This window comes from Natator depressus, chromosome 10 (genome assembly GCF_965152275.1).
Source record: "Natator depressus isolate rNatDep1 chromosome 10, rNatDep2.hap1, whole genome shotgun sequence".
Taxonomy (NCBI): domain Eukaryota; kingdom Metazoa; phylum Chordata; order Testudines; family Cheloniidae; genus Natator; species Natator depressus.
In genome coordinates this window covers 61,650,842-61,674,909 of record NC_134243.1, presented here as the reverse complement: position 1 = coordinate 61,674,909, position 24,068 = coordinate 61,650,842, and the positions used below count along the sequence as shown (strand labels likewise).

The following is a 24,068-nucleotide window of genomic DNA, read 5'->3' as shown; positions in this document are numbered from 1 at the left end:
ACCCGTTAATCGTTCTCGGGTTCATCTCAGCTCCCTCGCCAATGTACCAGCATCCTGCTGGCCCTGTGGGTACCAGACCCGGCCCCAGCATCCCAGCAGCCATTGCACCCGGCCCAACTCAAATACTCCACTTCCCAGAGCCCTGGGGTGGGTGTGGAATCCCTGTCCCCCGTCCCGGGTGCGTCCTGGTGCCGGGGATCGTGGCCAGGCCCTGTGCAGGCTGAAAGGGCGAGAGAGACTTGTGGGCCCCTGCCGTGGGGGAATTCCGTTAATGGGACGCTGTCCCTTTAAGGCTCCCCCCGCCCCCTCCATCCCCATGCCTGGGTCGGGTCAGCACAGGCGGCCCCACGCCCCTGACCCCGTACGGAACCAGTCGCTCCGCACGTGCGTCACTGGCTGGCGCCGCGGCCCTCCCCAGTTCCTAGTGGTGCGGCAGCGCCGGAAAGGAGGCGAGCGAGGCCTGCGCTTTGCGGTTGCGTCGTGCCCGCCCCCGGTGAGCCCGCGCCATGGCGGACATGGAGGACCTGTTCGGGAGCGATGTCGACTCTGAGCCCGAGCAGAAAGGTACCAACGCAGGGTCCGCAGAGGGGAAAGAGGCAGGGCAGGGCCGGGCCGGGCCGGGCCGAGCCGACCCCCGCTCCTCCCCTGCGCTTCCTGTGGTTAACTTTCTCTGTCCCTTCCCTCCCCCGAACGACTGGCCCGTCCTCCTGCCCCTCCGGGGTCTCCCCCTCACCAGAGCTGGGAGCTTCCCCTCCCTTTATCCTCTCCGGCTGCTGGTTCCTTTCAGTCTCCACCAAGGCTTTGCCCCTTTTCGTAACAAGTGTCTGTGGTGGGTGGGCTTTGCCCTGCGGTTTTGTACTTGGCCCACCGGGGCTGACTTTCTGCCTCCCGCGGTGATTGCACCCCTGGGATGCCCCGACAAGTGCTGCAGCCAGGGGAGGGGGGCGTGTGCCCATGGCCCCTGCTCTGGGCCCGAAGGGTTTCATTACTAGCAATACCCTAGTATCGTAGCCTGTTTTATTACAGCTGCTGTTAAAGGTGACCAAGTTCTCTAGCCCCAGTATTCGACTGTGGAGCTGACAGGGAAATTGCTTAACCCGGCATAATGACAGGTTTCAGAGTAACAGCCGTGTTAGTCTGTATTCGCAAAAAGAAAAGGAGTACTTGTGGCACCTTAGAGACTAACCAATTTATCTGAGCATGAGCTTTCGTGAGCTACAGCTCACTTCATCGGATGAAGTGAGCTGTAGCTCACGAAAGCTCATGCTCAAATAAATTGGTTAGTCTCTAAGGTGCCACAAGTACTCCTTTTCTTTTTGCTTAACCCGGGTGGTTCTACTGATTCTGTTGATAGTAATCCCCTTACCTCCGTTTTTTTCTGCTTAATAAGTACTGTATTGTAAAGGACTTCAGCTCTTTAGTGAAGCAAACAGATTGCCACAGCTTGGGCACAAGTGATACGAATTTAATGCAACTAGATTTTTGTTCTGTGTTTAATTTTATAAACTGTATAAATAGGGGCAAATATTTGCTTCATATAAACTATTATTTATGAATTTCTTTGGGTTGAGATATTGTTATTTGGATTTTTTGGCAAAGCATTTTTTCTTGGGTGCAGAGCTAAATTAATATTTAATAAAGGAGAGGAGAGAAAGAACGCACTTTTCATCACCTGTCTTTTGGAAAACTGTCTTTTTTCTGGTTTAGTCTAGAACTCTTTTTCTTATTATGTTAGTTAAACAAGTTTTCAATTTCATTTCCTTTTCAGTACATCAGTTCCAGTTAAAATACATCTAAAATAGAAAGTACATGTTTTAGGACTGAGAGTTTAGTGAATGTGCATGTCATGGTGTATTAGTTTCCCTTTAGCATGATCTTGCATAACTGACTTTCATGAAATTGCTGCAAAATTGGTTTCTGATTATAAATTTGATAATTAGCCTTTTTACTCTTTGAGTATTTTTATGTTTAGATATGTTTGTATTCCATGAGTTTCCTGCTTGTTCTTTTTTATCCAGAAAAATAATCTGTTAATATAATTTCTATAACTTTTTCTTTTTACATATATTTGTGGTGATCACCGTTCCTTAACGTAATTCATACATCACAGTTGTCATCAACAATTCAAAGAAAAATGCTGAAATAATTTCTTTATGGATATTGTCCAGATTGGCTTGTCCAAAATTTGAGCTTTTTTATCTTTGCGAAGTTCCTTTCATTTTATGTAATTTACTCTTCAAAACAAACCCTATGTTTTTTCTTGAATAAAAATTAGTGCTGCAAGCCCAGCACTCATGAGTAGTTCTACTGTAACTAATTTGTCTGTGGGCATGTGTTGGGGAAAGGCAAACAAATTGGATTTGAAAACAATTTCAGTTTTGAACTCACAAGATGTTATAAACAGAGTAAAATGTTAGAATAAAAAAGGTTTTTTTAAACTATCAAATTTATCTTTGTCTTCTCATTGCCCATATAAATGTACAGTTTTTCTTTGACTGCTAGTAGACTTTTGGTTTCAATGATGCCTTGTGACAGGATCACAGACCAGTAATCTGTCCTTTAAAAAGAAAAAAAAAAAAAGAAAAAAAATTCCTTTTAATGTCACAACTTCATTAGCTGTTTTTTTTTATTCTTATCATGTAAATAAGAGCATGCAATTTACTTTCATTATTTAGATGCGTGTCTCATGTCCCCTCTTATTTTTTTCCACTCTGTCTTAAGAAGTGCTAATCTTTTTGTTATCTCCTCATCTGGCGATCTTTCCCCCTAATCACTTTTAAGTGGGTAATATTTATTTTCCAGATTCTGACTCTGGATCTGACTCTGACTCTGATCAGGAGAATGCTGGCTCTGGCAGTAATGTTTCTGGAAGTGAGAGTGACAGAGATGATGACAGAGAGGCAGTAAAGCCCAGTAATAAAGAATTATTTGGAGATGATAGTGAGGATGAGGGAGCATCCCACCATACTGGGAGTGACATTCGGTCTGAAAGATCGTACAATCACTCTGAAGCTTCGGGACATTCTGAGCATGAAGATAATGACCAGTCAGATATAGATCAGCATAGTGGTTCAGAAGCTGCTGATGACGATGATGACAGAGGACACGGATCAGACGAAGGTAGCCGTCGCTCAGATGCAGATGGATCTGAAAAAGCAAATTCGGAGGATGAAAAATGGGGCAAAGAGGACAAAAGTGATCAGTCAGATGATGATGAGAAGCTCCAGAATTCTGATGATGAGGAAAGGCCGCAAATCTCTGATGATGAAGAAAAGGTTCAGAACTCTGATGATGATGAAAGGCCTCAGATTTCTGATGATGAGGAAAGACTACAAAACTCCGATGAGGAGAAAATGCAGAACTCAGATGATGAAGAGAGGCCTCAGATCTCTGATGAGGAGAAGATGCAGAATTCTGATGATGACGAAAGGGCCCAGCATTCTGATGAGGAGAAGATGCAGAATTCTGATGATGACGAAAGGGCCCAGCATTCTGATGAGGAGAAGATGCAGAATTCTGATGATGACGAAAGGGCCCAGCATTCTGATGAAGATCACAGGCGTTCAGATGATGATGAGGAACAGGAGCATAAATCTGGTAGGATTGAATACCAGGATTGTTAATGATTTGACTATAAATAGACAAATTAAAATATCCTTATCCTTGACCTTCACTGGGTTCTTGTAGTCATTTCATAGTTGAGATAATTAATCCTCATGTTGGGTGACCTTTTCTCAAAGATTGATTCTAGTGTCTTTTCATAAACAAAACCAAATCAAATCTTAATGTTGAACAGACTGAACTGTCACCGTTACAATGAGGACCCTAAGTCATGTGTTTTCTTGTTGACTTGTCCATAACAATATCACTTCTGTTGTCCTGGCTTGAAATGATTCAGATTTGGTTATAAAATTATTTATTAATTCCAGTTGACTTTTAACAATAATAGTTTTTTAATAAAGCTTGATTCACCCAGTAAATGTCAATTATTTTTTCATTGTTTGAATTAGTTTACTTATTAATACAAGCTGTGGATAGTGTGAGATGTAAAAAGATGCAGAATGAAATTCTTAACTTGAGGAGATATATTCTCTTTGATAGAGTCTGCAAGAGGCAGTGACAGTGAAGATGAAATTTTGCGAATGAAACGTAAAAAACCAGTTGCATCAGATTCAGAAATGGACAGCGATGCAGAAGGACAAAAAGGTAATTAGCTGTTTTTTCAAATCCCTTCTACTTTATCTGGCATTAAGCATGCATCCACTTTAAAACTCTGTATGACTGGAAGTATTAGCTGAGGAAAAAACTAGTATTGGATTATCTGATGAGTTGCAGAGCATAACAACTAAGGTGCAGCAACAGAGCTGCGTGGGGAAGCTTGCACATTTCGAAGTCATCTCTTCCCAGTGCTATCACGCTTTCACTTTCCTTGGCAACAGACTGAACTAATTTTTTTTAAATGAAAAATCTGGTGACGACATTATATCCTAATTTCTTGCTGCAAGATCCTGGAAATTAGTGAGTCTGTTGTTTGATTATGGGAGACTTGGAGAATATATATTATTACCTACCACACTTTGCTTGAATGGATGGAGGTGTCGAATCTGCCTTTGTCCAATATGTTAACACCAGTTTAACTTCAATGATTAACCAAAGTTTAAATAATCTAATCCAAAATCTGTCCCTCTCAGTTGCTCAGCTTTCGTTCTTGGTCCTTACGATGTCATTGTTTCAGTAGTATCCTGTCATAGAGTCTTTCCAAGGTAGATGTGACCTGAATTTTTAAGTTTAAAAAACTTTTTTGTGAGGGAAGAGACGAATCACCTTTTCCACGCCTCTTTGAACCTCCTAGAGAAATGCACAAAATAGGAAATCAATTTTTTTTTTCTCCTTTGCAGGTCACTTTTAATGATCTTGTAGATGACTTCTAGTGGTAGAATATAACAGTTTCTCTTTCTTCCTATATAAAATAATTTTTCTATTGAAGATCACAGAGATTCGATAGATCTGTTTGGAGGTGCAGATGACATTTCTTCAGGGAGTGATGGGGAAGACAAGCCACCAACTCCAGGGCAACCTATTGTAAGTCCTTCAAAAGAATTTGCCTGCTATGCCTCTTACACCTGGCCCAGCAGTCTAATATAGAGTTTTAAATCCTAGAGGACTCAGTTTTAGCGTGCTTTAATGAAAGACTGATAATTTAATGAGAATTCATAAATGATATTGCCCAGGCAGAAAGAATCACTATTAATGGTTTCACCTCTTATACATGGCAATGTACGATAGGGTCGCTTGTTTTTCTGCTGTTGTAACTGTGGTTATATATTTTGAGTACGTTCTGATTATGTCAACAAGTAGAATATAGTACTATAACTGTTCTAGATACTTGTAGTAAGGCCTGTTGGAAAAGTACTTTGGGGAGTAGATGGCAATGGATTCAAAGCCCTTTACATCTGAAGGCCAGTTTTAGTCTAGGCAAAGTTACCACCATTTCCTAGCTCCTTGTAGGAGACCGATTTATTTGGATCAGTCCCATGCTTTTTATTTCCATTCTCTCTTGGTATCTTGAGCTAACATTCATAACTGAAATCACTTTAATGCTTGAGTACTGTGTGTGATAATTTTGTCTCAGTAGTGTGTGCTTTGCACAATCAATTCCATGTGGGTGGGTGGATGGACGGACAGAGAGAGAGGTTTTCCATGCGTTTCAGAGCAAAAATTAAGTGGTCAGTGGAACAACCTGAACAGTCTGGCTTTTTTCACCTGCATAATGTAATGTGGTTTTGCTACTCCATCCATTAGGATGAGAATGGACTGAATCAGGAGCAGCAGGAAGAAGAACCTATTCCAGAAACGCGAATAGAAGTAGAGATACCAAAAGTAAACACTGACTTAGGAAATGACTTGTATTTTGTGAAGCTGCCCAACTTCCTCAGTGTGGAGCCCAGGTAATACTGCATTTGAGTCTTTGTTAAAGGTGTTAATTATTTATACTCACACTTAGTATTTCCCTGTATTGCTTTTGTCTAGTAGTCCAATGAAATTTCTGTTGGCAACATTAAATATAATTAACACTGGGGTGCATACATTGATATAGTCGATCAGATATTCAGATCACTTTTCATTTTACCGTCTTCTTGTGAACTAAATGTGTAGGTTCAGCCTGTTAGATACATGTAATGCATTTCATAATTTTAAATAACTCCTTTTATTTTGTATTTATTTGACCCTATGAGATTAGCCATTTTTAGCTGGTCTACCTATAAAATTAATCATCTCACTCTTGTCTAAATCAGTAAAAGAACTAGTGATTTTTTTTTTTGTAAGCTTGGTTTGCAACTCAAATGAGTAGCTCTGTCCTTTTTAATCTATTTTTTTTAATTGCCTGTGGCTGCATTGCACTATTCTCCTGAATTTATAGCTATCTTGCCTTTCTTCAGCACTGCTTTAGTTTTTGGTGAACCTTGATACTTTCATCCTGAATAATGCACCATATGTTGTAAAAGCAAATGATCTTCCTTTGAGATTTAATTCAGAGTAAACAGCCTGTTCAGGGGACCTGAGTATTTCCTAAATCAAGGAAATCTGTTTTGATGGCATTTAATTTTATCTGTATGACTCTTCTCAATAGGCAACCTTGTTTTGCAAATCCAAAAATGATGTACTGAACATAATGTAAAAAGTAGCCTAGAGAGACTTTGAGTCTCACAGTTGTGATGTATTTACTAGAACTGTGCATGGTTTTCAGGTTTTTAGTTTAGTATGTATCTTTACAACGCATCAGTTTTAAAAGTCTAGTGACTTGAAACAGTAGCATGTGCCTAATGAGTTCATAGTATTATAAAGACTAACTTTTAAGATTATCTGTTGAGTTCTAAACATGTAGTTTTCATATTTATTCAGTTTGAGGCTTAATCTTCTAGTGTATTGTAAGCCATTTAATTTAGCCAAATGACACAAAAATGTACTTTTGAATAATAGAAGCACTACTTTGGATTTAGAATAAGCTTGACCTCATCTGTTTGCTAAATTACTATTTTTTATTCATTGAAGTCAGAAGAAACTATATTATGATCATTCAGACTGACCATCTGTATAACACAGATCATAGCATTTATCCAAAATTTCTAAGAAAATAAATTTCTTTAGCTCCTTATAATACTACTCCGTGACTCCAACTGCACATCAACCAGTTACAAAAAATGTTTTGAATATTGCTTTTTCTAAACCTACCACTGACTGGGGACTTATATTATTGGACCTTGTAAAAGGTGTCCATTTCCCTGTAAATCTAGGCCTGTTCCTGACGTACTCTAGTTTGGTGGTTCTCCCATTCTCCTGCTGCAGACCACTTTTAAAGAGAACTCTTCTTTTGGACCATCTCTATCCCAATGCACCATTGCATGATTTTCAAAATGTTCTGTTCTGTGGCCTGTCAGGAAGTATTTATGAGCCAATAGCCTTTATGATTGAAAAGATAATGTTCCAAATGTGAACCTTTGTGGGTCAGGATGTACAGACTTTGAAGGTCTACAGACAGACTACTGCAATGCTTTGCAGCAATTGACAGCTTTCTCAAAAAGCAGAAAAGTGAAGCCAACAACTCTGGTCGCTTTCGCTGCTTCTCCTCCCAACATTATTTGCAGCCATAAACAACAGCAAGGGCAGATACTGGAGATTTTAATGGGTCAGTACCCAAAAATGGAGACTAAGGGCTTGTTGACACTTGAAACACTACAATAGGACAGCAGCATTGCTGGAGCATTTAAATATAGACACTCCTTATGCTGATGGGAGGGGTTCTCCCCATTGGCATACATAATCCACCTCCCTGAGAAGTAGTGGCTAGGTCGACAGAGTTCTTCTGTGGGCCTAGTACTGCTGACACGGGGACTTAGGTCAGCTTAACTACACTACTCGGTGATGTGGAGTTTTCACACTCCTGACCAATATAGTTAAACAAACCTAAATTTTTAGTGCAGGCTAGGCCTAAAATAGCAGTAATTTAGCAGATTAACAGCTTCTCTCTCACCCACTTTCTTTTCCTTTACAGCATCTGGGAGAGGAAGTGAGAATGGCAACTCCTCCAGCTGTCAGGCATAGTGGAGAAAGAAAGAAATTTGTGTTTCTGCCTCTCCCTTCTCTCAGATGGGTTAGGTGTGGGACTGTGTCAAATCTGATACTTATTAGAACAGTGGAGGGCAACCTGTGGCCCATCCAGGTAATCTGATTGTGGGCCGTGAGACATTTTGCTGACGTTGACCGTCAGCAGGCATGGCCACCCGCAGCTCCCAGTGGCCGCAGTTCGCCGTTCCTAGCCAATGGGAGCTGTGGGAAGCGGCGAGCCGCAGGGATGTGCTGGCCGCTGCTTCCTGCAGCTCCCATTGGCTGGGAATGGCGAACCGCCGCCACTGGGAGCTGAGAGGCCATGCCTGTGGACGGTCAATGTCAGCAAAATGTCTTGCAGCCTGTAATCAGATTATCCTGATGGGTCACATGTGCCCCGCGTGCCGCAGGTTGCCCACCAGTGTATTAGGCTCATATGAAAGATGGTTCATCCAAACGTTGTCCTGGCAGGAATTCCTGCATCCTAACCATAATAATTCACAAAATCTTTATCACACTTTAAAACTCACTGGACCAGGGTGATCATATCAAGTCCTAGACTCAGGCCTAACCTCTTATTTGCCACAATGGGACCTCAGGGGAGGATACCACATTTGAGGTAGACTTTTGTTCTTTTTAAAAAAGCTATTCAGAGATTTAAAATGTTAGAAGTGGTTGCAGCTGATATTATTGGGAGACTTTAGGGTAGGTCTTCTGTGGTTTAAAACCTCTCCAGTTTATTACATGGTGGCAGAAATAAATGTACGTATACCATGGTAGTAATGTCTACAGTTGTGTGTAATATATAATTTAATGGAATCACAAATTTATTTTTAGCAATCCTCGAATAACATGGGTTTGCTTTTTTAGAAGATAGGTGAATAAAGAATACATTATCTAATTTTGTTACAGACCTTTTGATCCTCAGTATTATGAGGATGAATTTGAAGATGAGGAGATGCTTGATGAAGAAGGTAGAACAAGGTTAAAACTAAAGGTATAGCTGTAATTTTCTTTCTGCATCTCACGTCTTTCCTGTTAGGTTCTTTCAAACTACTATATAAAACAAAAAGCCTGGGGGGTTGAGTGGTGATGGTTTGAGTCACACTTTTCATAGATATCCCCTGCTTCTTGTTCTACCAAGAAGTAAACAAGTTCAGCACTCATAGAAATTACTTAGCTCTTTTCTGTTGTATCTACTTTTTTCTTTAGATGCAGTGAAGATTTGTAACTGTTCTGCAAAAGCTTTTCTTTTACCCTGCACGCAGAAGATTCAGCTAATTACTGGCACTTGATTCTTGACCTCCCAATTATATCTTTTTTCAATATTCCTTTAAGCTAGTTCACATTTTACTTTATATACATGTTTACAGGCTTTCTGTTCCAACAGGTGGAAAACACCATACGTTGGCGAATGCGACGAGATGAAGAAGGAAATGAGATTCGAGAAAGCAATGCACGGATAGTCAAGTGGTCAGATGGAAGGTTAGTTTAGGTTTTTCTAGACTAGGAAAACATAGTTGTCAGATGTTCTTGCATATAAAAGTGAGGAGTGAGTGAAATTTGAAGTTCTTGCACAATTTTTCTCAGATCTTTGAGCATATATTGTACTACTTAGCTAATAATATTTCAATCCACATTATGCATAAAAAGGAGGGAATGAGAAGGCTTCCTTCATTTATATATGGTGTAAAAACAGAATGAGTCACTAAATACGAAAATAACTGATATATGAATCTTTTTTCAAGCATGTCGCTGCATTTGGGCAATGAAGTCTTTGATGTGTACAAGGCACCATTACAGGGAGATCACAACCATCTGTTTATCAGACAAGGAACTGGTCTACAGGGCCAGGCTGTGTTCAAGACTAAATTAACCTTCAGGTAAACATACAGTTCATTAACAGAGCTTGAAGTCATAGTACAGCGTTTTGGTATGAAATATTTGGGTATTAAAAGGTGGAGATGAATTAGTAAAGTAATAGATCATTAGTTTGTCTTTTACTACACCTTGTATGGAAGAGGGTTTTTTAAAAAAAACCCACTATTTTTAAAAGAATTTTCTGTCCCTTGAAAAGTAAGGCTGGTGTTGATGTATACACCTAACTATGGCTCAGTCATGAGTTTTATAGGCTTCCTTTTGACTTCAGTGCTGGCCATTTTGGGATCTGAATATCAATTGTACAGAGACTGCCAAATTGTTTGTTTATACTGTTGCTGAAGACCAAGACTAGCATGCTAGCTACACTTGCGACCTAAGTACATTTCTCTAAAAAGTGACATCTTTGGGATGCCATGTTTGTCTCACCTTTTTACAAGTATAAATGAGGTCAGAATTTGGTCCTGCAATCTGGATTTCATTGATATGTGAGCCAGAATACAGGCCAGCATCCTCTTCTCTCCCAGAGCATAATAGGGAATAAATAAATACAAATACTGTTTCACTTTCACTGAATACATAGGGAACAGAAATGTTCAGTAAGAAGCTGCCATTTTTCAATATTCACTTTTCAGAGTAGACCTGCACATTAAGGTAGCTAGGTCTGAGACCAAATCTCCAGGCTTGAAAGGCCAGTGTGCTATTTATTGCACTATCTAGGCTGACTCTAGTTTTGTCTGTAATTTTAATATGTAATTTAAAATTTTAAAATGAGAAGTTTTGGTGCGAATCAGGAGGAATGTTGATGTTCTTTGGAAAAAAATCTCCATACCGTACTTCACTGCTATGAAGATGGTGACTATGACCAGAAGCATAAATGTAAAGTGGAAGGAGGAATATTTAGGTGTGTAAGAGGATGTGGAGGATTTTTTGGAGGAAGGATGATTTTGCTAAATATTTTGATCTATCGGATAATTCTTGTGTACTGTACACATTATCTATTCTGTTTAATTTTTTTTTGCTTTTGTATGGATGAGTCTTTGATTTTCCTGGTTGTATTTGTGGCATGTCTGTAATTGTTCTTGGAAAGCAGAGGTGTCCTTGTGAGAAGTGTTTAACCTATAACAATTTTCTAACAGGCCTCACTCTACGGACAGCGCCACCCACAGGAAGATGACTTTGTCTCTTGCAGATAGATGTTCAAAGACCCAAAAAATTCGTATCTTGCCCATGGCTGGCCGTGATCCAGAGTCTCAGCGCACAGAAATGATTAAGGTATTAATTATGATAAGGAATTGTATTACTCTTTAGATCAAAACTTAGAACTAACGTTGTTCATTTCAAATCGCAAATATCGTGTCTGAATATTCTTGGGTATTTATTGGGTTTTAGTAAAATAAATTAAGATGCAATCTCTGGTGCTGACATAGAAATCACAACAATATATTCTATCAGCATCCATTTTTATGCTCTGTGGATATGGCGCCTGGTATAGTAGTTACCTTGTAAACTAGGAGGAGAAATTGTAAGAGTGTAAAGTACCCATTTAACAAGAGATTTCAGAAATAACAAAATTAAAAACAAATATTAAGAATACAATAAATGAAGGCCTTGGAAGTAAAATTTTGAAAAGGCTTTATTTTTAAGATGAAATAAACATTCATTTTAAGGTGATGTGTTGTGTTTTCCAGCAGTCACTAAATGACTCAGACTTTCTAGTTCATATTTATCTGGACTGTGTACACTTAATTTGCATATTAAAAATTATATCCCAAATTCATCAATGGCATAGGCAGCTGCCACTCCATTGTTCTACAGGGCCTAGCACAATGGGGCCCCAGTCCTGACTGAGGTGTCTAGGTGCTGCTATACTCTAATATGGAAGTTATCATGTATTTGTCAGTGGAAATTTATGTATTAACTTGCATTGGAACTTCCTATATGCATGCATATGAAGAATTTGCTCCTTTATCATTTTTCCCTGCTGCTTTCCCTTCTTGGTAAGAGACAGACTTCCATGGCTTGACCTTAATGTTAGGAAGCAGAAGTGCCCTTATAAGAAGTGTGTTTAACCTAGAATGATTTTCTAACAGGCCTCACTCTAAAGACAGTGCCCTCCACAGGAAGATGACTTTGTCTCTTTCAGATAAATGTTCAAAGACCCAACTGAAGGTATTTCTTCATGTATATTCTGTAAAGTTGGTTGCCAAGTGTGTGAACATAGCAGCCAGTTGTATAATAATCACAGTAATTTATGCCTCTGTTTTGTGGCAGAATTAATGCCCAAGTCTGCCATTCCTAGCCTGGCCTGCCAGGGGGACTAATTCTTCTATTCAGCCCTTCGCTGATTTGTTACCTTCCTCGTGAAATGCTGTGCCTCCTGTATAACATTCTAGAGCCTATTGTAATTTCATAATTAAAGAAACTAGCCCTATTCTAGTCTATCCCCTTTTATTTGCCTTCCAGTCTCTCCCTGTCACCATTCCAAATAATCCTTTGGCCTGAAAATTCCCATGCTTAGTCTTAAAGCAGAGGGGCTAAGAGATGGTTGTGGAGTTTTTGGAAGCAAATCAGCCAAATGTCTTTATTTATAAGGCTGTGAAAATTAATGTTTTTGACTTTTAACAAAAGTAACTTTTTTTGTTCTGCTACTAGTCTTCTCATGCACTTGAGGACCATTACACAGGCAACTGTGCAAAAGATTTCACCCCAAAGTATACATTTATTAAAAGCGTCCTTGCATTCTGACTGTTTACATGTCACTAGTGTCAGCAAAGATTACAATTGCTATCAAGGTGTAGCTGTCCTAAAATAAGCCCGGTGAATGGAGTATTTACTATTACCTACAGAAACAACTCTGCAGAGCTGCGGTTCTGAGGTGCTCCGCAGGCCACAAGGGAGCCCTGAAGAAGGTGCTGGCCCCTATCCTCACAAGATGGGGAGTTTTTCCAAACGTTCAGGAGTGGGGGCAGAAAATCGTAGTGTTTGCTTCAAAGCATGGTCCCCTTTCTGCTTCTGGGATTTGTATTACTCCTTTGTTACAGCTGTAAATATGTTATAATTCTTAATTTTAGTAAGAAAACAAAAATCTAGAGATGGACAAATTTACTCAAACATTCATTTAAGTACGATGCTACAGATGTAAATATTTTTCAAAATTTTGTATTAACTGAAAATAACAATACAGTGCTACAGGAAAAGTAGTGCTAATTGAAAATGTCATTCTTGGCACAATGGGGTGAACAAATCAGTGTTTATCATATTTGTTCTGTATAGGAAAAATTAAACTTACACAGCGATCCAGAAACAAGAAGTAATGGTTACCTTCGTTACATTTTCTCCTAGCATATTATGATATTGTAGAGAATTTAAGTTTAATCATAAGTACACATTGTTGCCTCTATTTTTAAACTGTTTTAAATTCTTATAACATTCACAAACCTGATTTTGTAATCTTGGAAATTAAGCCTTTGACTCTGATCTGCATTAAATAAAAAAATAAATAAGGAAATGTAAAGCTATAAATGTTTCAACCAAGAGAAATATCAAATATAAAAAATACTTTGCCTGATTCTCCATAGTCCTGCATTGTGTGTAGTCATTTACGTCAGTGCAAAGTGAGCATCAAACTGTACCATTCTGATTTGGTAGAATTTGACATTTTCTTTGCACTGGTGTAAAATGACTACACGAGGTGCAAAGCATTGGAGAAAGATGCCCTCTGGGTATAATTCCTCAGAGTTCCTTACATGCTGCTGCTTTCCTGGACAGAAAGAAGAGGAGAGGTTAAGAGCTTCTATTCGCAGAGAATCCCAGCAGCGGAGAATGCGGGAGAAGCAGCATCAGCGTGGGCTGAGTGCAAATTATTTAGAACCTGATCGTTATGATGAGGAGGATGAAGGAGAAGAGGCAATCAGTCTGGCAGCTATTAAAAACCGCTATAAAGGTGGTATAAGAGGTACAAATAAAATCTGAATGTAACTTTTTTTTGATAATATCTGATGAGTGCAGCCTATCTAATTCAAATTAACTGATTTCATGGGCTAGACCTGATGAAATAACAGTTTTCTCAGAGCAGTGCATAATGAACAAGGAAACTACAAAGAAGGCTCAATCTGTTTAATTATACTTTGTGTATTTATTTATAGTTTGTCATGAAGATGGTGAGATCTTGGCACATTATTGAGAGAAATATGGGGGAACAGTATATGTGATGGTATAGTTCAGGGATTGGCAACCTTTGGCATGTGGCCAGTCAGGGAAAACTGCTGGCTTGCTGGGACAGTTTGTTTACCTGCTGCTTCCGCAGGTTCGGCCAATAGCAGCTCTCACTGGCCGCGGTTCGCCGCTCCAAGCTGATGGGGGCTGCAGGAAGCAGCGCAGGCTGAGGGATGTGCTGGCTGCCACTTCCCATAGTCCCCATTGGCCTGGAATGGAGAACTGCGGCCAGTGGGAGCTGTTATCGGCTGAACCTATGGACGCTGCAGGTAAACAAACTGTCCCGGCCAGCCAGCGGTTTTCCCTGACTGGTCATGTGCCAAATGTTGCTGATCCCTGGTATAGTTCAAGGTGCTTTGGCAGGGATTGGCATTTGCAGACCAGTCTTTACCTGGGTTAATTTTTTTTTTTTTTTTTTTTCTTTTATAAAGAGGAACGTGCTAGAATCTATTCTTCGGACAGTGATGAGGGATCAGATGAAGACAGAACGCAGAGACTACTCAAGGCAAAGAAACTAACTAGTGATGAGGTGAGAGAAGCATTTTATTTTATGGTGAAAGTTGGTTGACTGAAAATGAACGATTTGTTTTTATAATTTTGAGTATTATTGTGAAAAATGGCTACTACTCTCTGCTTTAATGACTGGATACATCATATTTATCCAGCTAAGTTCTTGTAAATTGAGATTTTTTCAAGGTTTTATGGACCCAGGGATTGAGGTAAAGTTAAATTTGATATGCTTTCCATAATAATAAAGCCATATATAAAAGCTAGGTATTTCTTTCAGAGTTCTCAAAGCCTTTTGGAAAGCATCATTCCCATTTTACGGATGGAGAAACTGAGGCACAGAGCAGTTGACATGATTTGCCCCGGTCACATAGTGAGCCGGAAATAGAACCTAGGGCTCCCGAGTCTCAGTCCAGTGCTCTATCCACCAGGCCTTACTGTCTGCACCACCCTCCCCCCCGATAAACTTATGACAATTCTGTTGTGGGGGAGGGGAAACCTGTTTCACACAGCACTATTTGTAGATCATTGCTTTTTAAGGGGAAGAGTTAAATACTAGTATACTATTAATCCTTTGATAAAAGGAGGACTGTGGTACTTACAGCTCATGTACTGTCCTAGGCATAATATGAAGGGAAATACTGGCTACAATATTAAGGTTTCCGCCTCTTTTTTTTTAAATTCCCTTTAAAATTGTGATGGCATCTCTACCTCTAAACAATGGAAATTCCATCTAATATTGCACTGCAACATCATAATTTATTTGGAGTCAAAATGCTGGTGTAGGATTCAAACACAGAACATCCTTGCCCAGTAGTAAGAGCTGATAAAATTCTACTGACAATTACATGATGGCTGCCTTGACTCTGTAGTAGATATATATTATATGTAGGTCAGATAATATATATCTCTAGCACTTCTATCTTAATGGATTTTCAAGTTACTTTGTTAGAGGTAAAAAGATGATTATTGCACTTGAATGACATCTTGCTTAATCTTACCTTCCTAATTTCCTGTTGATGTCCTTTATTAAATTTAAATCAAATGTTAGTATATACAGAAGCATAATCTATGGACGTTTAAAAATGAAAGACCTATTAATCAATTTAGGATTGTTGCCTACAGAATGTTTTCCCGGGCTTTGTTCAGTCCTGATTTTAAACGAGTCAAACAGTGAAGCTTCTACAGTTTCCCTTAGGAGATGATTTTATCATTGCAAAATTTTTTCAGATATTCAGTTTCAAATTTTTCAACTAAATTTCATCTCATCAGTCCTTGTTTGTCCCTTTTGTACTATTCTAATAATTTAAGAGACTACTGAAGTAACTATCAGTGTAAAGTCTTAGACTCTCATATAAAACATTATATTCTTTTCTTTAATTAGTAGTAGTTTTTTGGTATATATTGATTTATGCTCACTAAAGTGAGACAAATATTATAATTCCATAATGTCACTTACTGAAATGTCAAAATTATATCTCAAAATGACTCTTGAGTTCTATACAGTATAGCTTGCAGTGTGATGTATGGGACCTTATAATACGGAAAATCTTTAATTCATTGAAAGATCAAACTTGTATTCCTCCAAAAGTTATTTCAATGTGTTTACTGCACATATATAAGTTGTACCATGATGTATACCCCTGATCAGTAAAACCCTCATCAGGTGTATTTGTTTCCTAATCTTGTCCAAACCCAGTGGCTAAAACTGGGATGTTGGTTAGGATTCCATTCTGTGTTGCTGTGTCTGAGATAATTCCAATTACAGTGTTAGCAGAGTGGCATTTGTATTAAATAATTAAAAGGAACTGGAGTGTGGTGAAATAACTGAAAGCAAATCACTGAAAGTTTTGTTGTGTTAAAAATATTCCAATAGTGTTTATTTTTGAATTTGTTGAGTGAATTTAGTGTTCTGGAAAGTGAGGCACTGTAAAAGCGTTGTCCTTAGTTACACATGGTCTGGGTATGTCCATATGTGCAGGTAACCCCATTTAATTATGCTAACGCCCTTACACCTGAACTGGAATTCCAGTCCCTTTTCTCCCTTGAGCAGATGTTAGCAATTGTTTCTTTTGTGATATATGAACACCAAAATCATTTTCGTTTGTGATCTCAATTAGGCTTTGATTCTGGTTCATCAGAGGTGAGAGTAGTGAGCTAATCCGCTGTGCTGCTTTGAGCTACATCTTCCATTTTAAAACAACTTCATTTTAAGGCTGAAGTTCATAACATTGCCACATAGGGGTGCTCAAGCTTAAAAAAAACATAATGTGGCAATGGTGAGTTATAGTAACCAACACTCTGAATGTATATAAATAGAGACTTGGAGGTGTTTACCAGTATATATCTTCATACACAAAGCACGGCACTCATCTGTCAAATACTGTAATACCTTAGTGATTTGCACAAGGATGCTGGCTATCTAGTCAAACACACAAACAAAAAGGTTGTTGAGAGCTGGTCCTCAATGCTAAAGTGCTTTGTCCAGCATCAAAACATCAAATTATTAAGTGATGCAGCATACTGATAAAAGGCAAGTTGTATTCCCATTGATGTAACTTTGGGAAATTCTGTTGTACAGTGTAGTGAGCATTTTTGAAATACCTGTACTAGATAGATGTCTTTTCAGATGCCTAGTGCAGATAGGGGCTGCCATTGAGATTCTAGGTTATAAATATGTTAGTTTGTCGTATTGGTTAAAGTTGAGCAGAAATGAGTCTTGATAGAATTCTTAAATCCTATGTTAGCTTTCACTACTTTTTAAACATTAATTTTAAAATAACAGTGGTCCTTAAGTATAATGGAGGAGAGGGGTAAAATTATTATTTAAGTAAGGAGCTTTCTCTTCCAAACAAGAAATTCAGTTGTTATATCAACAATTTTATTTGTTCTTTGTATCAAAGTTAATTAAGCTCCAATGTAAAATGTCTCCTATGATAGAAAATTCATTTTTTAAAAACTGGTTAACACCAAATCAGGGAACATCATAAGAGCAAGGAAAAATACTCAAAACTGATACGTAAATGTCTTTCAGGAATTAACTGGTTGTAACAATGTCAGCAGAAAAACTGCACAACTGTTGGACTCATTTCTGCATTTCTTATTCAGGCAAAAGTTCTTTGGTTGAATGTGAGTTTTGACTGACTAAAGACTGCAGGGTTAGATACTCTCACTTGTCAAGCTCGTGCACTAAACTTATTCTCTTGGGCAGTGCTTCCATTATTCTGTCTCTTCTGTTAATTGTGGTGTTAAAGATGTTCATAGGAAATTGAAATGAGATGCTGTCTGGAAGTCTAACTTCAAATATTTTAGACCTGATCAGTTTTCCTAAAGTCAAAACACAACTTACATTCAGCTTTGTGTTAGGGTACTAGAAAACTGGATATCCAACCTCTTTCAAGACATTATTTTGTTACTTAGCAAACAGACCAAAATGGAAATGCGGCATGACAAAACAAAATAGCTGAGTCGTAGTGTACACGAAAAAGGTATTTTTTAGGACAGCCTATGGAATAAACTAGGAAACAGTTGGGAAAAATACTGGTGATTGCTTGACTAATCAGAATTCATGCTCTTTTTTTTTTTTTTTTTTTTTCCAATTCTGAGATTAAAGAACAGTTTTAATTTTGCAGGCATAAATCCAGTTTTTGACCTAAGAACCCCACACTCCAGGTCATTTTCCACATTTGATAGTGATAATGTGCTTCAGAGGCTGGCACAATCCAGCTTGATGATGCTTTACTATATTTCAGATGCAGAATTTTTTTTATTCTTTGTAATTCTATCTGATGGTTTAGAACATCCTATTGCATAGTAGTTTCTGACTTGTAAAGATATTTCCCTTTTTCCTACTGTATCTAATATTGTACTGATTAAAGTTTAAAAATCCTGTTTTTATTCTGAAATAAATTATTTTGAAGCATATATTTGACCAAAATGGTACTTATGTTCAATCTACACTGTAAAATCAGCCATGTTTGCAGATTTAGTTAAAATTGTTGTCCAACAATGTTACTAATGCATAGTTCTGTATTGCTGTATAGATTGGGACCTAACCATGTTCTAGAGCAGGGGTGGGCAAACTATGGCCCTTCAAACGTTTTAATCTGTCCCTCAAGCTCCTGCTGGGAAGCGGGGTCCAGGGCTTGCCCCGCTCCACATATGCCATGGCTCTGCACGGCTCCCAGAAGCAGAGGCATGTCCCCGTTCCAGCTCTTATGCGTAGGGGCGGCCAGGGGGTTCCGCATGAGGACCCCGCCCCAAGTACCACCCCCGCAGCTCTCATCCGCTGGGAACTGCGGCCAGTGGGAGCTGCAGGGGCAGCGCCTGTGGTCGGCGCAGCATGCAGAGCCTGCTGGACACACCTCCGCATAGGAGCCAGAGTGGGGACATGCCACTGCTTCCGGGAGCTGCTTGAGGTAAGCGCCACCCAGAGCTTGGACCACTGACCCCCCTCACGTGCCCCAGCTCTGATCCCACTCCCACCCTCTGAACCCCTTGGTCCCAGCACAGAGCACCCTCCTGCACCCCCAACCTCTCATCCCAGCCCCACCCCAGAGCCTGCACCCCCAGCTAGAGCCCCCACCCTCCCCACACACCCCAACCTGCCCCAGCCTGGAGCCCCCTCCTGCACCCTGAACTCCACATTGCTGGCCGCACCCCAGAGCCCACCCCTCCAGCTGGAGCCCTCACCCCCTCCTGCAACCCAACCCCCAATTTAGTGAGCATTCATGGCCCACCATACAATTTCCATACCCAGATGTGGCCCTTGGGCCAAAAAGTTTGTCCACCCCTGTTCTAGAGTGTCTCTGAATTGGGGCTTTAGAAAAATTAATGCATGTAGTTAAATCCTATTCACACTGCAAGATGCCATGTCAGGGGAGAAGTGGAAACAGTGTTGTTTGAGATGGTTGACTTTACAATGTGAATGAGACTTTTATCATACGGTTATATACTTTCCTCCAACATCCTTAAATCTATAGCTTTAAAATAAAGGAATATATTCTATTATTTCGTTTTTTACTTTTCGTTTTAAGCTGTAAGTTTACAGAACATCTTAGATGACTGCTTGATAGAATTTCTGGAAGTGTTGTGTTTTAGTGTTTGAACCCAAAGACTTGATAGATTGAAAATTAATCTGTTTATGAAGTTAGATTTTTATTTGTATTGGTTTACCCTTGTGCCAAAGGAACAAGCATTTAAACCTACAGTAGAAGTACATAAAGTGGGAGATATATATATATTTTTTTATAAATTTAGGATATTATAGTAATGATATGGGATTGCTTTTTGTATTTTCTTACTATATTTATTGATTTATAATGTCCATAGTTAAATTAATTAAATTAATTAAATCCAAAGCTAGTTATTTCATTACTATAATATCCTAAATTTGTAAAATAAATACCCACATAGAATCTACAGTTCATGTAAATCAAATAGGAATTAGTACACAGTAGCCCTCATTTTGGTGTGCTATGACTCCACTCCACTAAAAATTTTAAAAAACTTTATGCTTAGCATGTTAACTATTTTAGCTTGATAGTTAAAAGCAAAGTAGACAATGCATCATCAGACACATAACAATACAATCAATGGTCACGATAGTGAATCTTTGTATTATTTTGATTAGCCACTACTCCTTTCACTATAGACTGATCAGAGGGCTTTGTATCAGCTTTGCTTAACTTGATTCCTTACTCACTTAAGCTTAAATTGATTATATAAGGTACTCTTAAACTGATTGTCCCCACAAGGAGGTTGCGTTGATTAGCTGCATCTATGTCTAAACCAATTTAATTAAATTGGTACAACTTCCTTGTGTTGGGGGCAGAATCGCTTCCTATACTTTTTCCCCTCCTTTGCCCAACCCAACATTTTTCCAGTTCTTCATGGATCAAATCAGATTCCCTGAATTCAAATGATCTGAGCCTTCTTGTAAAAAGCTGTACTGAAGTTGTCCAGAATCTACTGTAGCTCCATGATTTTAAACAGGTATTTAAATACTGGTTTTGGGCCATCAGTATTAGTGGCATCTCTGTAAAACAGGAAGAGACTTGTTTTACTGTCAGATAAAAATCATTTAACTTGCTTGCATCCTCTAATACTCCATCAAATTTTGGTTCATCATCCAAACTAGTTAATTTAAAGGTGGACCTTTCCTGTTTGTCATTTTACAGATTTGCAAGAAATGGCCTTCTCTCTCTCATAGGGGAGTTATTTGATTTCAGTTCCTTATACTTTCTCATGCTCGTGCTGGGACTTACAAAACACAAAAGTTTTGTACCCACTAAAAAGAACTCTGCCTAACAAAGCAGAGGGGGAAACGCAAAGCCCCCTACCTTTTGGGCTCGATCCTTCTACGACCGAGGGTATATTCACCTGTGCAATTTTCCCCCCGACAGACGGGTAGGAGCGAGGACTCTAACCCTCCCCATTATGGCCCGGTACCTCTACGACCAGTGGTGTATATACCTAGACAATTTGTATATATCTTATCTGTATAGTTTTCCCTGACAGACGGGTCGGAGTGACTACTCTAATCCTCCCCCTGTTGCCCGGCACTTCTATGATCGGGGCTCTGCGCACTTGAATGGTCGATCACCTTATTCGTATAGTATACCTGTTAACAATATTTAGCATTATTCGTTATCCTTCATTCTAAATCATACAAAATACAAACACAAACTCCTACTACTACACTGTGTTCTGTCTATGGGACAGGAGCCATAGGGCCTTTTTGGGGGCGGGAGGAGGGGTAAAGCATTGTGATATTAGCACTTTCTGAGGATATTAACTTTTTAATGTGCATCTAAAAACACCCAAGTGTTATAACTCTAGATGCTGCTTTGGAGCTTGTGTGCTTAATTCTTAAATGTGGAAAATGAAATTCAGCACAGCAAAAGTCCATGTGTAATTGGACAATTGCAAGGCAATTGCATCTTTGATATGATTCTGTAAGATTGGAGAGTGTGGTGGAGGTTGGGAGTAATGTCAGGAGTACTCTCAGTACTACTGACGATGTAAAAATAAATCTTAAGTCTGAGTACTATGAAAGGGGACTGAAACTGGAAGCAGTTTCGTTTTTCTTCACAGAAATGAACTTGGTGAATTTTTCATTTTAACTTGAAATATATTATGTTTTGCCCTCAGGAAGGTGAACCTTCTGGAAAGAGGAAAGCAGAGGATGATGACAAAGCAAGTAAAAAGCACAAGAAATATGTGATCAGCGATGAAGAGGAAGATGATGATTAAAATTGGGGAAAGATGAAAGCTGATGGCTTTTTATATATATATTGTACAGTTCTTTTACAGCAAAGATGTAAGTAAACATAATGAGGTTATTTTGGTAAAGGAAACTTACACTGAGATCTGTAAGTCAGGTGTGAATAAATTCTTCTCAACGACATTTTAAAGATATTTTAATGGTATGGGTATGTTTGTGTGTCCCGAAACTCACTACTGTTTTTTTTTTTTAACCTGGTATAGTACTGAAATGTACTTTTTAGAGTATTATGGTAAGCAACTCCTCTGTCAGTTACATTGTTGATGTTAGCACAGTGGAGTCCAGGTCCATGACTTGGGCTTCTAGGGAGGCACTATGGTAATACAAATAATAAAAAATTGATTCATCAGGAGGAGATTACTGAGTTCAGCCTTGTTGCTAACAGTCTACTTGGTAAGTTTCTGATACTGGTATTTTAACTTTTCAAGCTGTTATTTTGTAATTAAAAGTTGGCAGAATCTGCGAGTATTACAGCTGAAAGCTGGCTTTTCTAAATATTCTTTGTTTACAGGACTATGGACAGTAAATAAGTATGCTGGTATATTTTGATGAATTCAGTTGTTAGCTCATTCTAGTATCTGTTAAAGTACTATAATTATAAGCAGGATTTATCCCTGAACTTAGGTCTGTAAATTGAAACATTGAGGTTTCATGAATTAATGGATATAGCAAAAATCTCCAGCTTGAGAGCAAAAAGTCTGTTTGTTTGGTATGTTAGAGGAGAGATGTCATTTTTAAAGAATTCTTTGTTTATATGTAGATAGCAAGAGGTTAATGTTTTCCAAACTTTAGATGTAACTAAAAATTAGAAGATACAAGAGTGAAAATATAAGAATTTATATACAACAAAATAGTTGTTTTGTTCTGTAAGCTCGTATAGTTTTTGGGGAAACTAAACAAATAGGCCTGAGCAATAATCACTAGAGAGAGAGCTACATCCTGCTAGGAAACAAAGGAGAGAATGTGTGTCTTGGATAGAGCAATTAGACTTCAGGTTTTAATCACGGCCTGTAAATACCTTATCTTTTCTCTTTGACTACACAATACCAATTGTGGAGCCATGAAAGAATACAAACATAAAGACCATCTAGAACTTTTCTCGCTTCAGTTTTCTAATTGGGTACTTTGTGCAGCTGCCTGATATTCCATATAGCTGTTTGATGTACAGAATGTGATTTTTTTTTTTCTAGTGTATGAAATGGTGGTAGATGTTTATCTATGTGCGATGCTCTTTCTTAACTGACTTTTCACGGAATCTGGTAAATGTTGAATGTGATTGGAAGAGAAAACCGGGGGGGAAAGGACTTGCTTAAAACCTTTCTTAACCAAAATCTATTAAATAATAAACCTCGCATAGCAGCAGGCAATCTTGTTGTAACATAAATCCACCTAGTAAAGCAGGCACAGGTTTATGAGAGATTTAGTGATCTATTTCTTATTCAGTGAGATCCTGACTTGGTATTAAGTAATAGAAGGAAGAGGGTACGGTCTAAGGAACATTGTGCTTCCTGAAATTGTCCAGTGTCTTCTAGATACGAACTTTTAAAGATATTTTTGTTTCTCTCATCTTAATCCTTAACCAGTCTAGCACTCTGAAAGTTTTCCCCCACATTGAGCATCCTGTGCTTTTGCTTTCTAAGTTTAAAAAAAACCCACACACGCCAAAATTGCTACTTTACACACAAACTTTTGAGAACTTAACACATGGAGAAACTGTTCTAATGACTTTTCCCTTTGTAATTGTAATGCTGCCTAAGAGTTCATTTGTTCCCTTAGGATTTTTCAAAATAATACCTCTTTAAATCTGCTAAAATTTTGATCTGGTAATCCTTTTTAGCTGTGTGACCCCAGCAGAGAGATTAAGTCTCTCCATGGGGTTACCTGGCTTTCACTTGTTCCTTTCTCAGAATAGAAGCCATCTGTAAAGGAGCAGTAGCTTAATTACATAATATAGGTATAACATATGCTCTGTTATAAAAACTTCCCAATCTACTTTCTCAGAGTACCATTTCACTGATGTAGTTTTGCTTTACTACCAATTTAACGTAAAAGTGTGATGGATATTTTTATCTTT

At 38.7% G+C, this 24,068-nt stretch overlaps 1 protein-coding gene across 2 annotated transcripts; it reads left to right on the top strand.

Annotated features, from left to right (window-relative positions):
* Window positions 1-405: 405 nt before the first annotated feature.
* Window positions 406-23,741, top strand: LEO1 (LEO1 homolog, Paf1/RNA polymerase II complex component). 2 transcript variants are annotated; one of them, XM_074966333.1, is made up of 12 exons: window positions 406-564; window positions 2,803-3,597; window positions 4,102-4,206; window positions 4,988-5,082; window positions 5,803-5,948; window positions 9,019-9,103; window positions 9,497-9,591; window positions 9,855-9,989; window positions 11,124-11,259; window positions 13,756-13,942; window positions 14,634-14,731; window positions 21,866-23,741. In XM_074966333.1, the coding sequence occupies exons 1-12, from the start codon at window positions 507-509 to the stop codon at window positions 21,932-21,934; spliced, it is 2,004 nt and encodes a 667-aa protein (XP_074822434.1). In that variant the 5' UTR covers window positions 406-506; the 3' UTR covers window positions 21,935-23,741. The 2 variants fall into 2 exon arrangements, with proteins under 2 accessions (XP_074822434.1, XP_074822433.1); XM_074966332.1 differs by having other exon boundaries at window positions 21,862-23,721.
* Window positions 23,742-24,068: the final 327 nt, after the last annotated feature.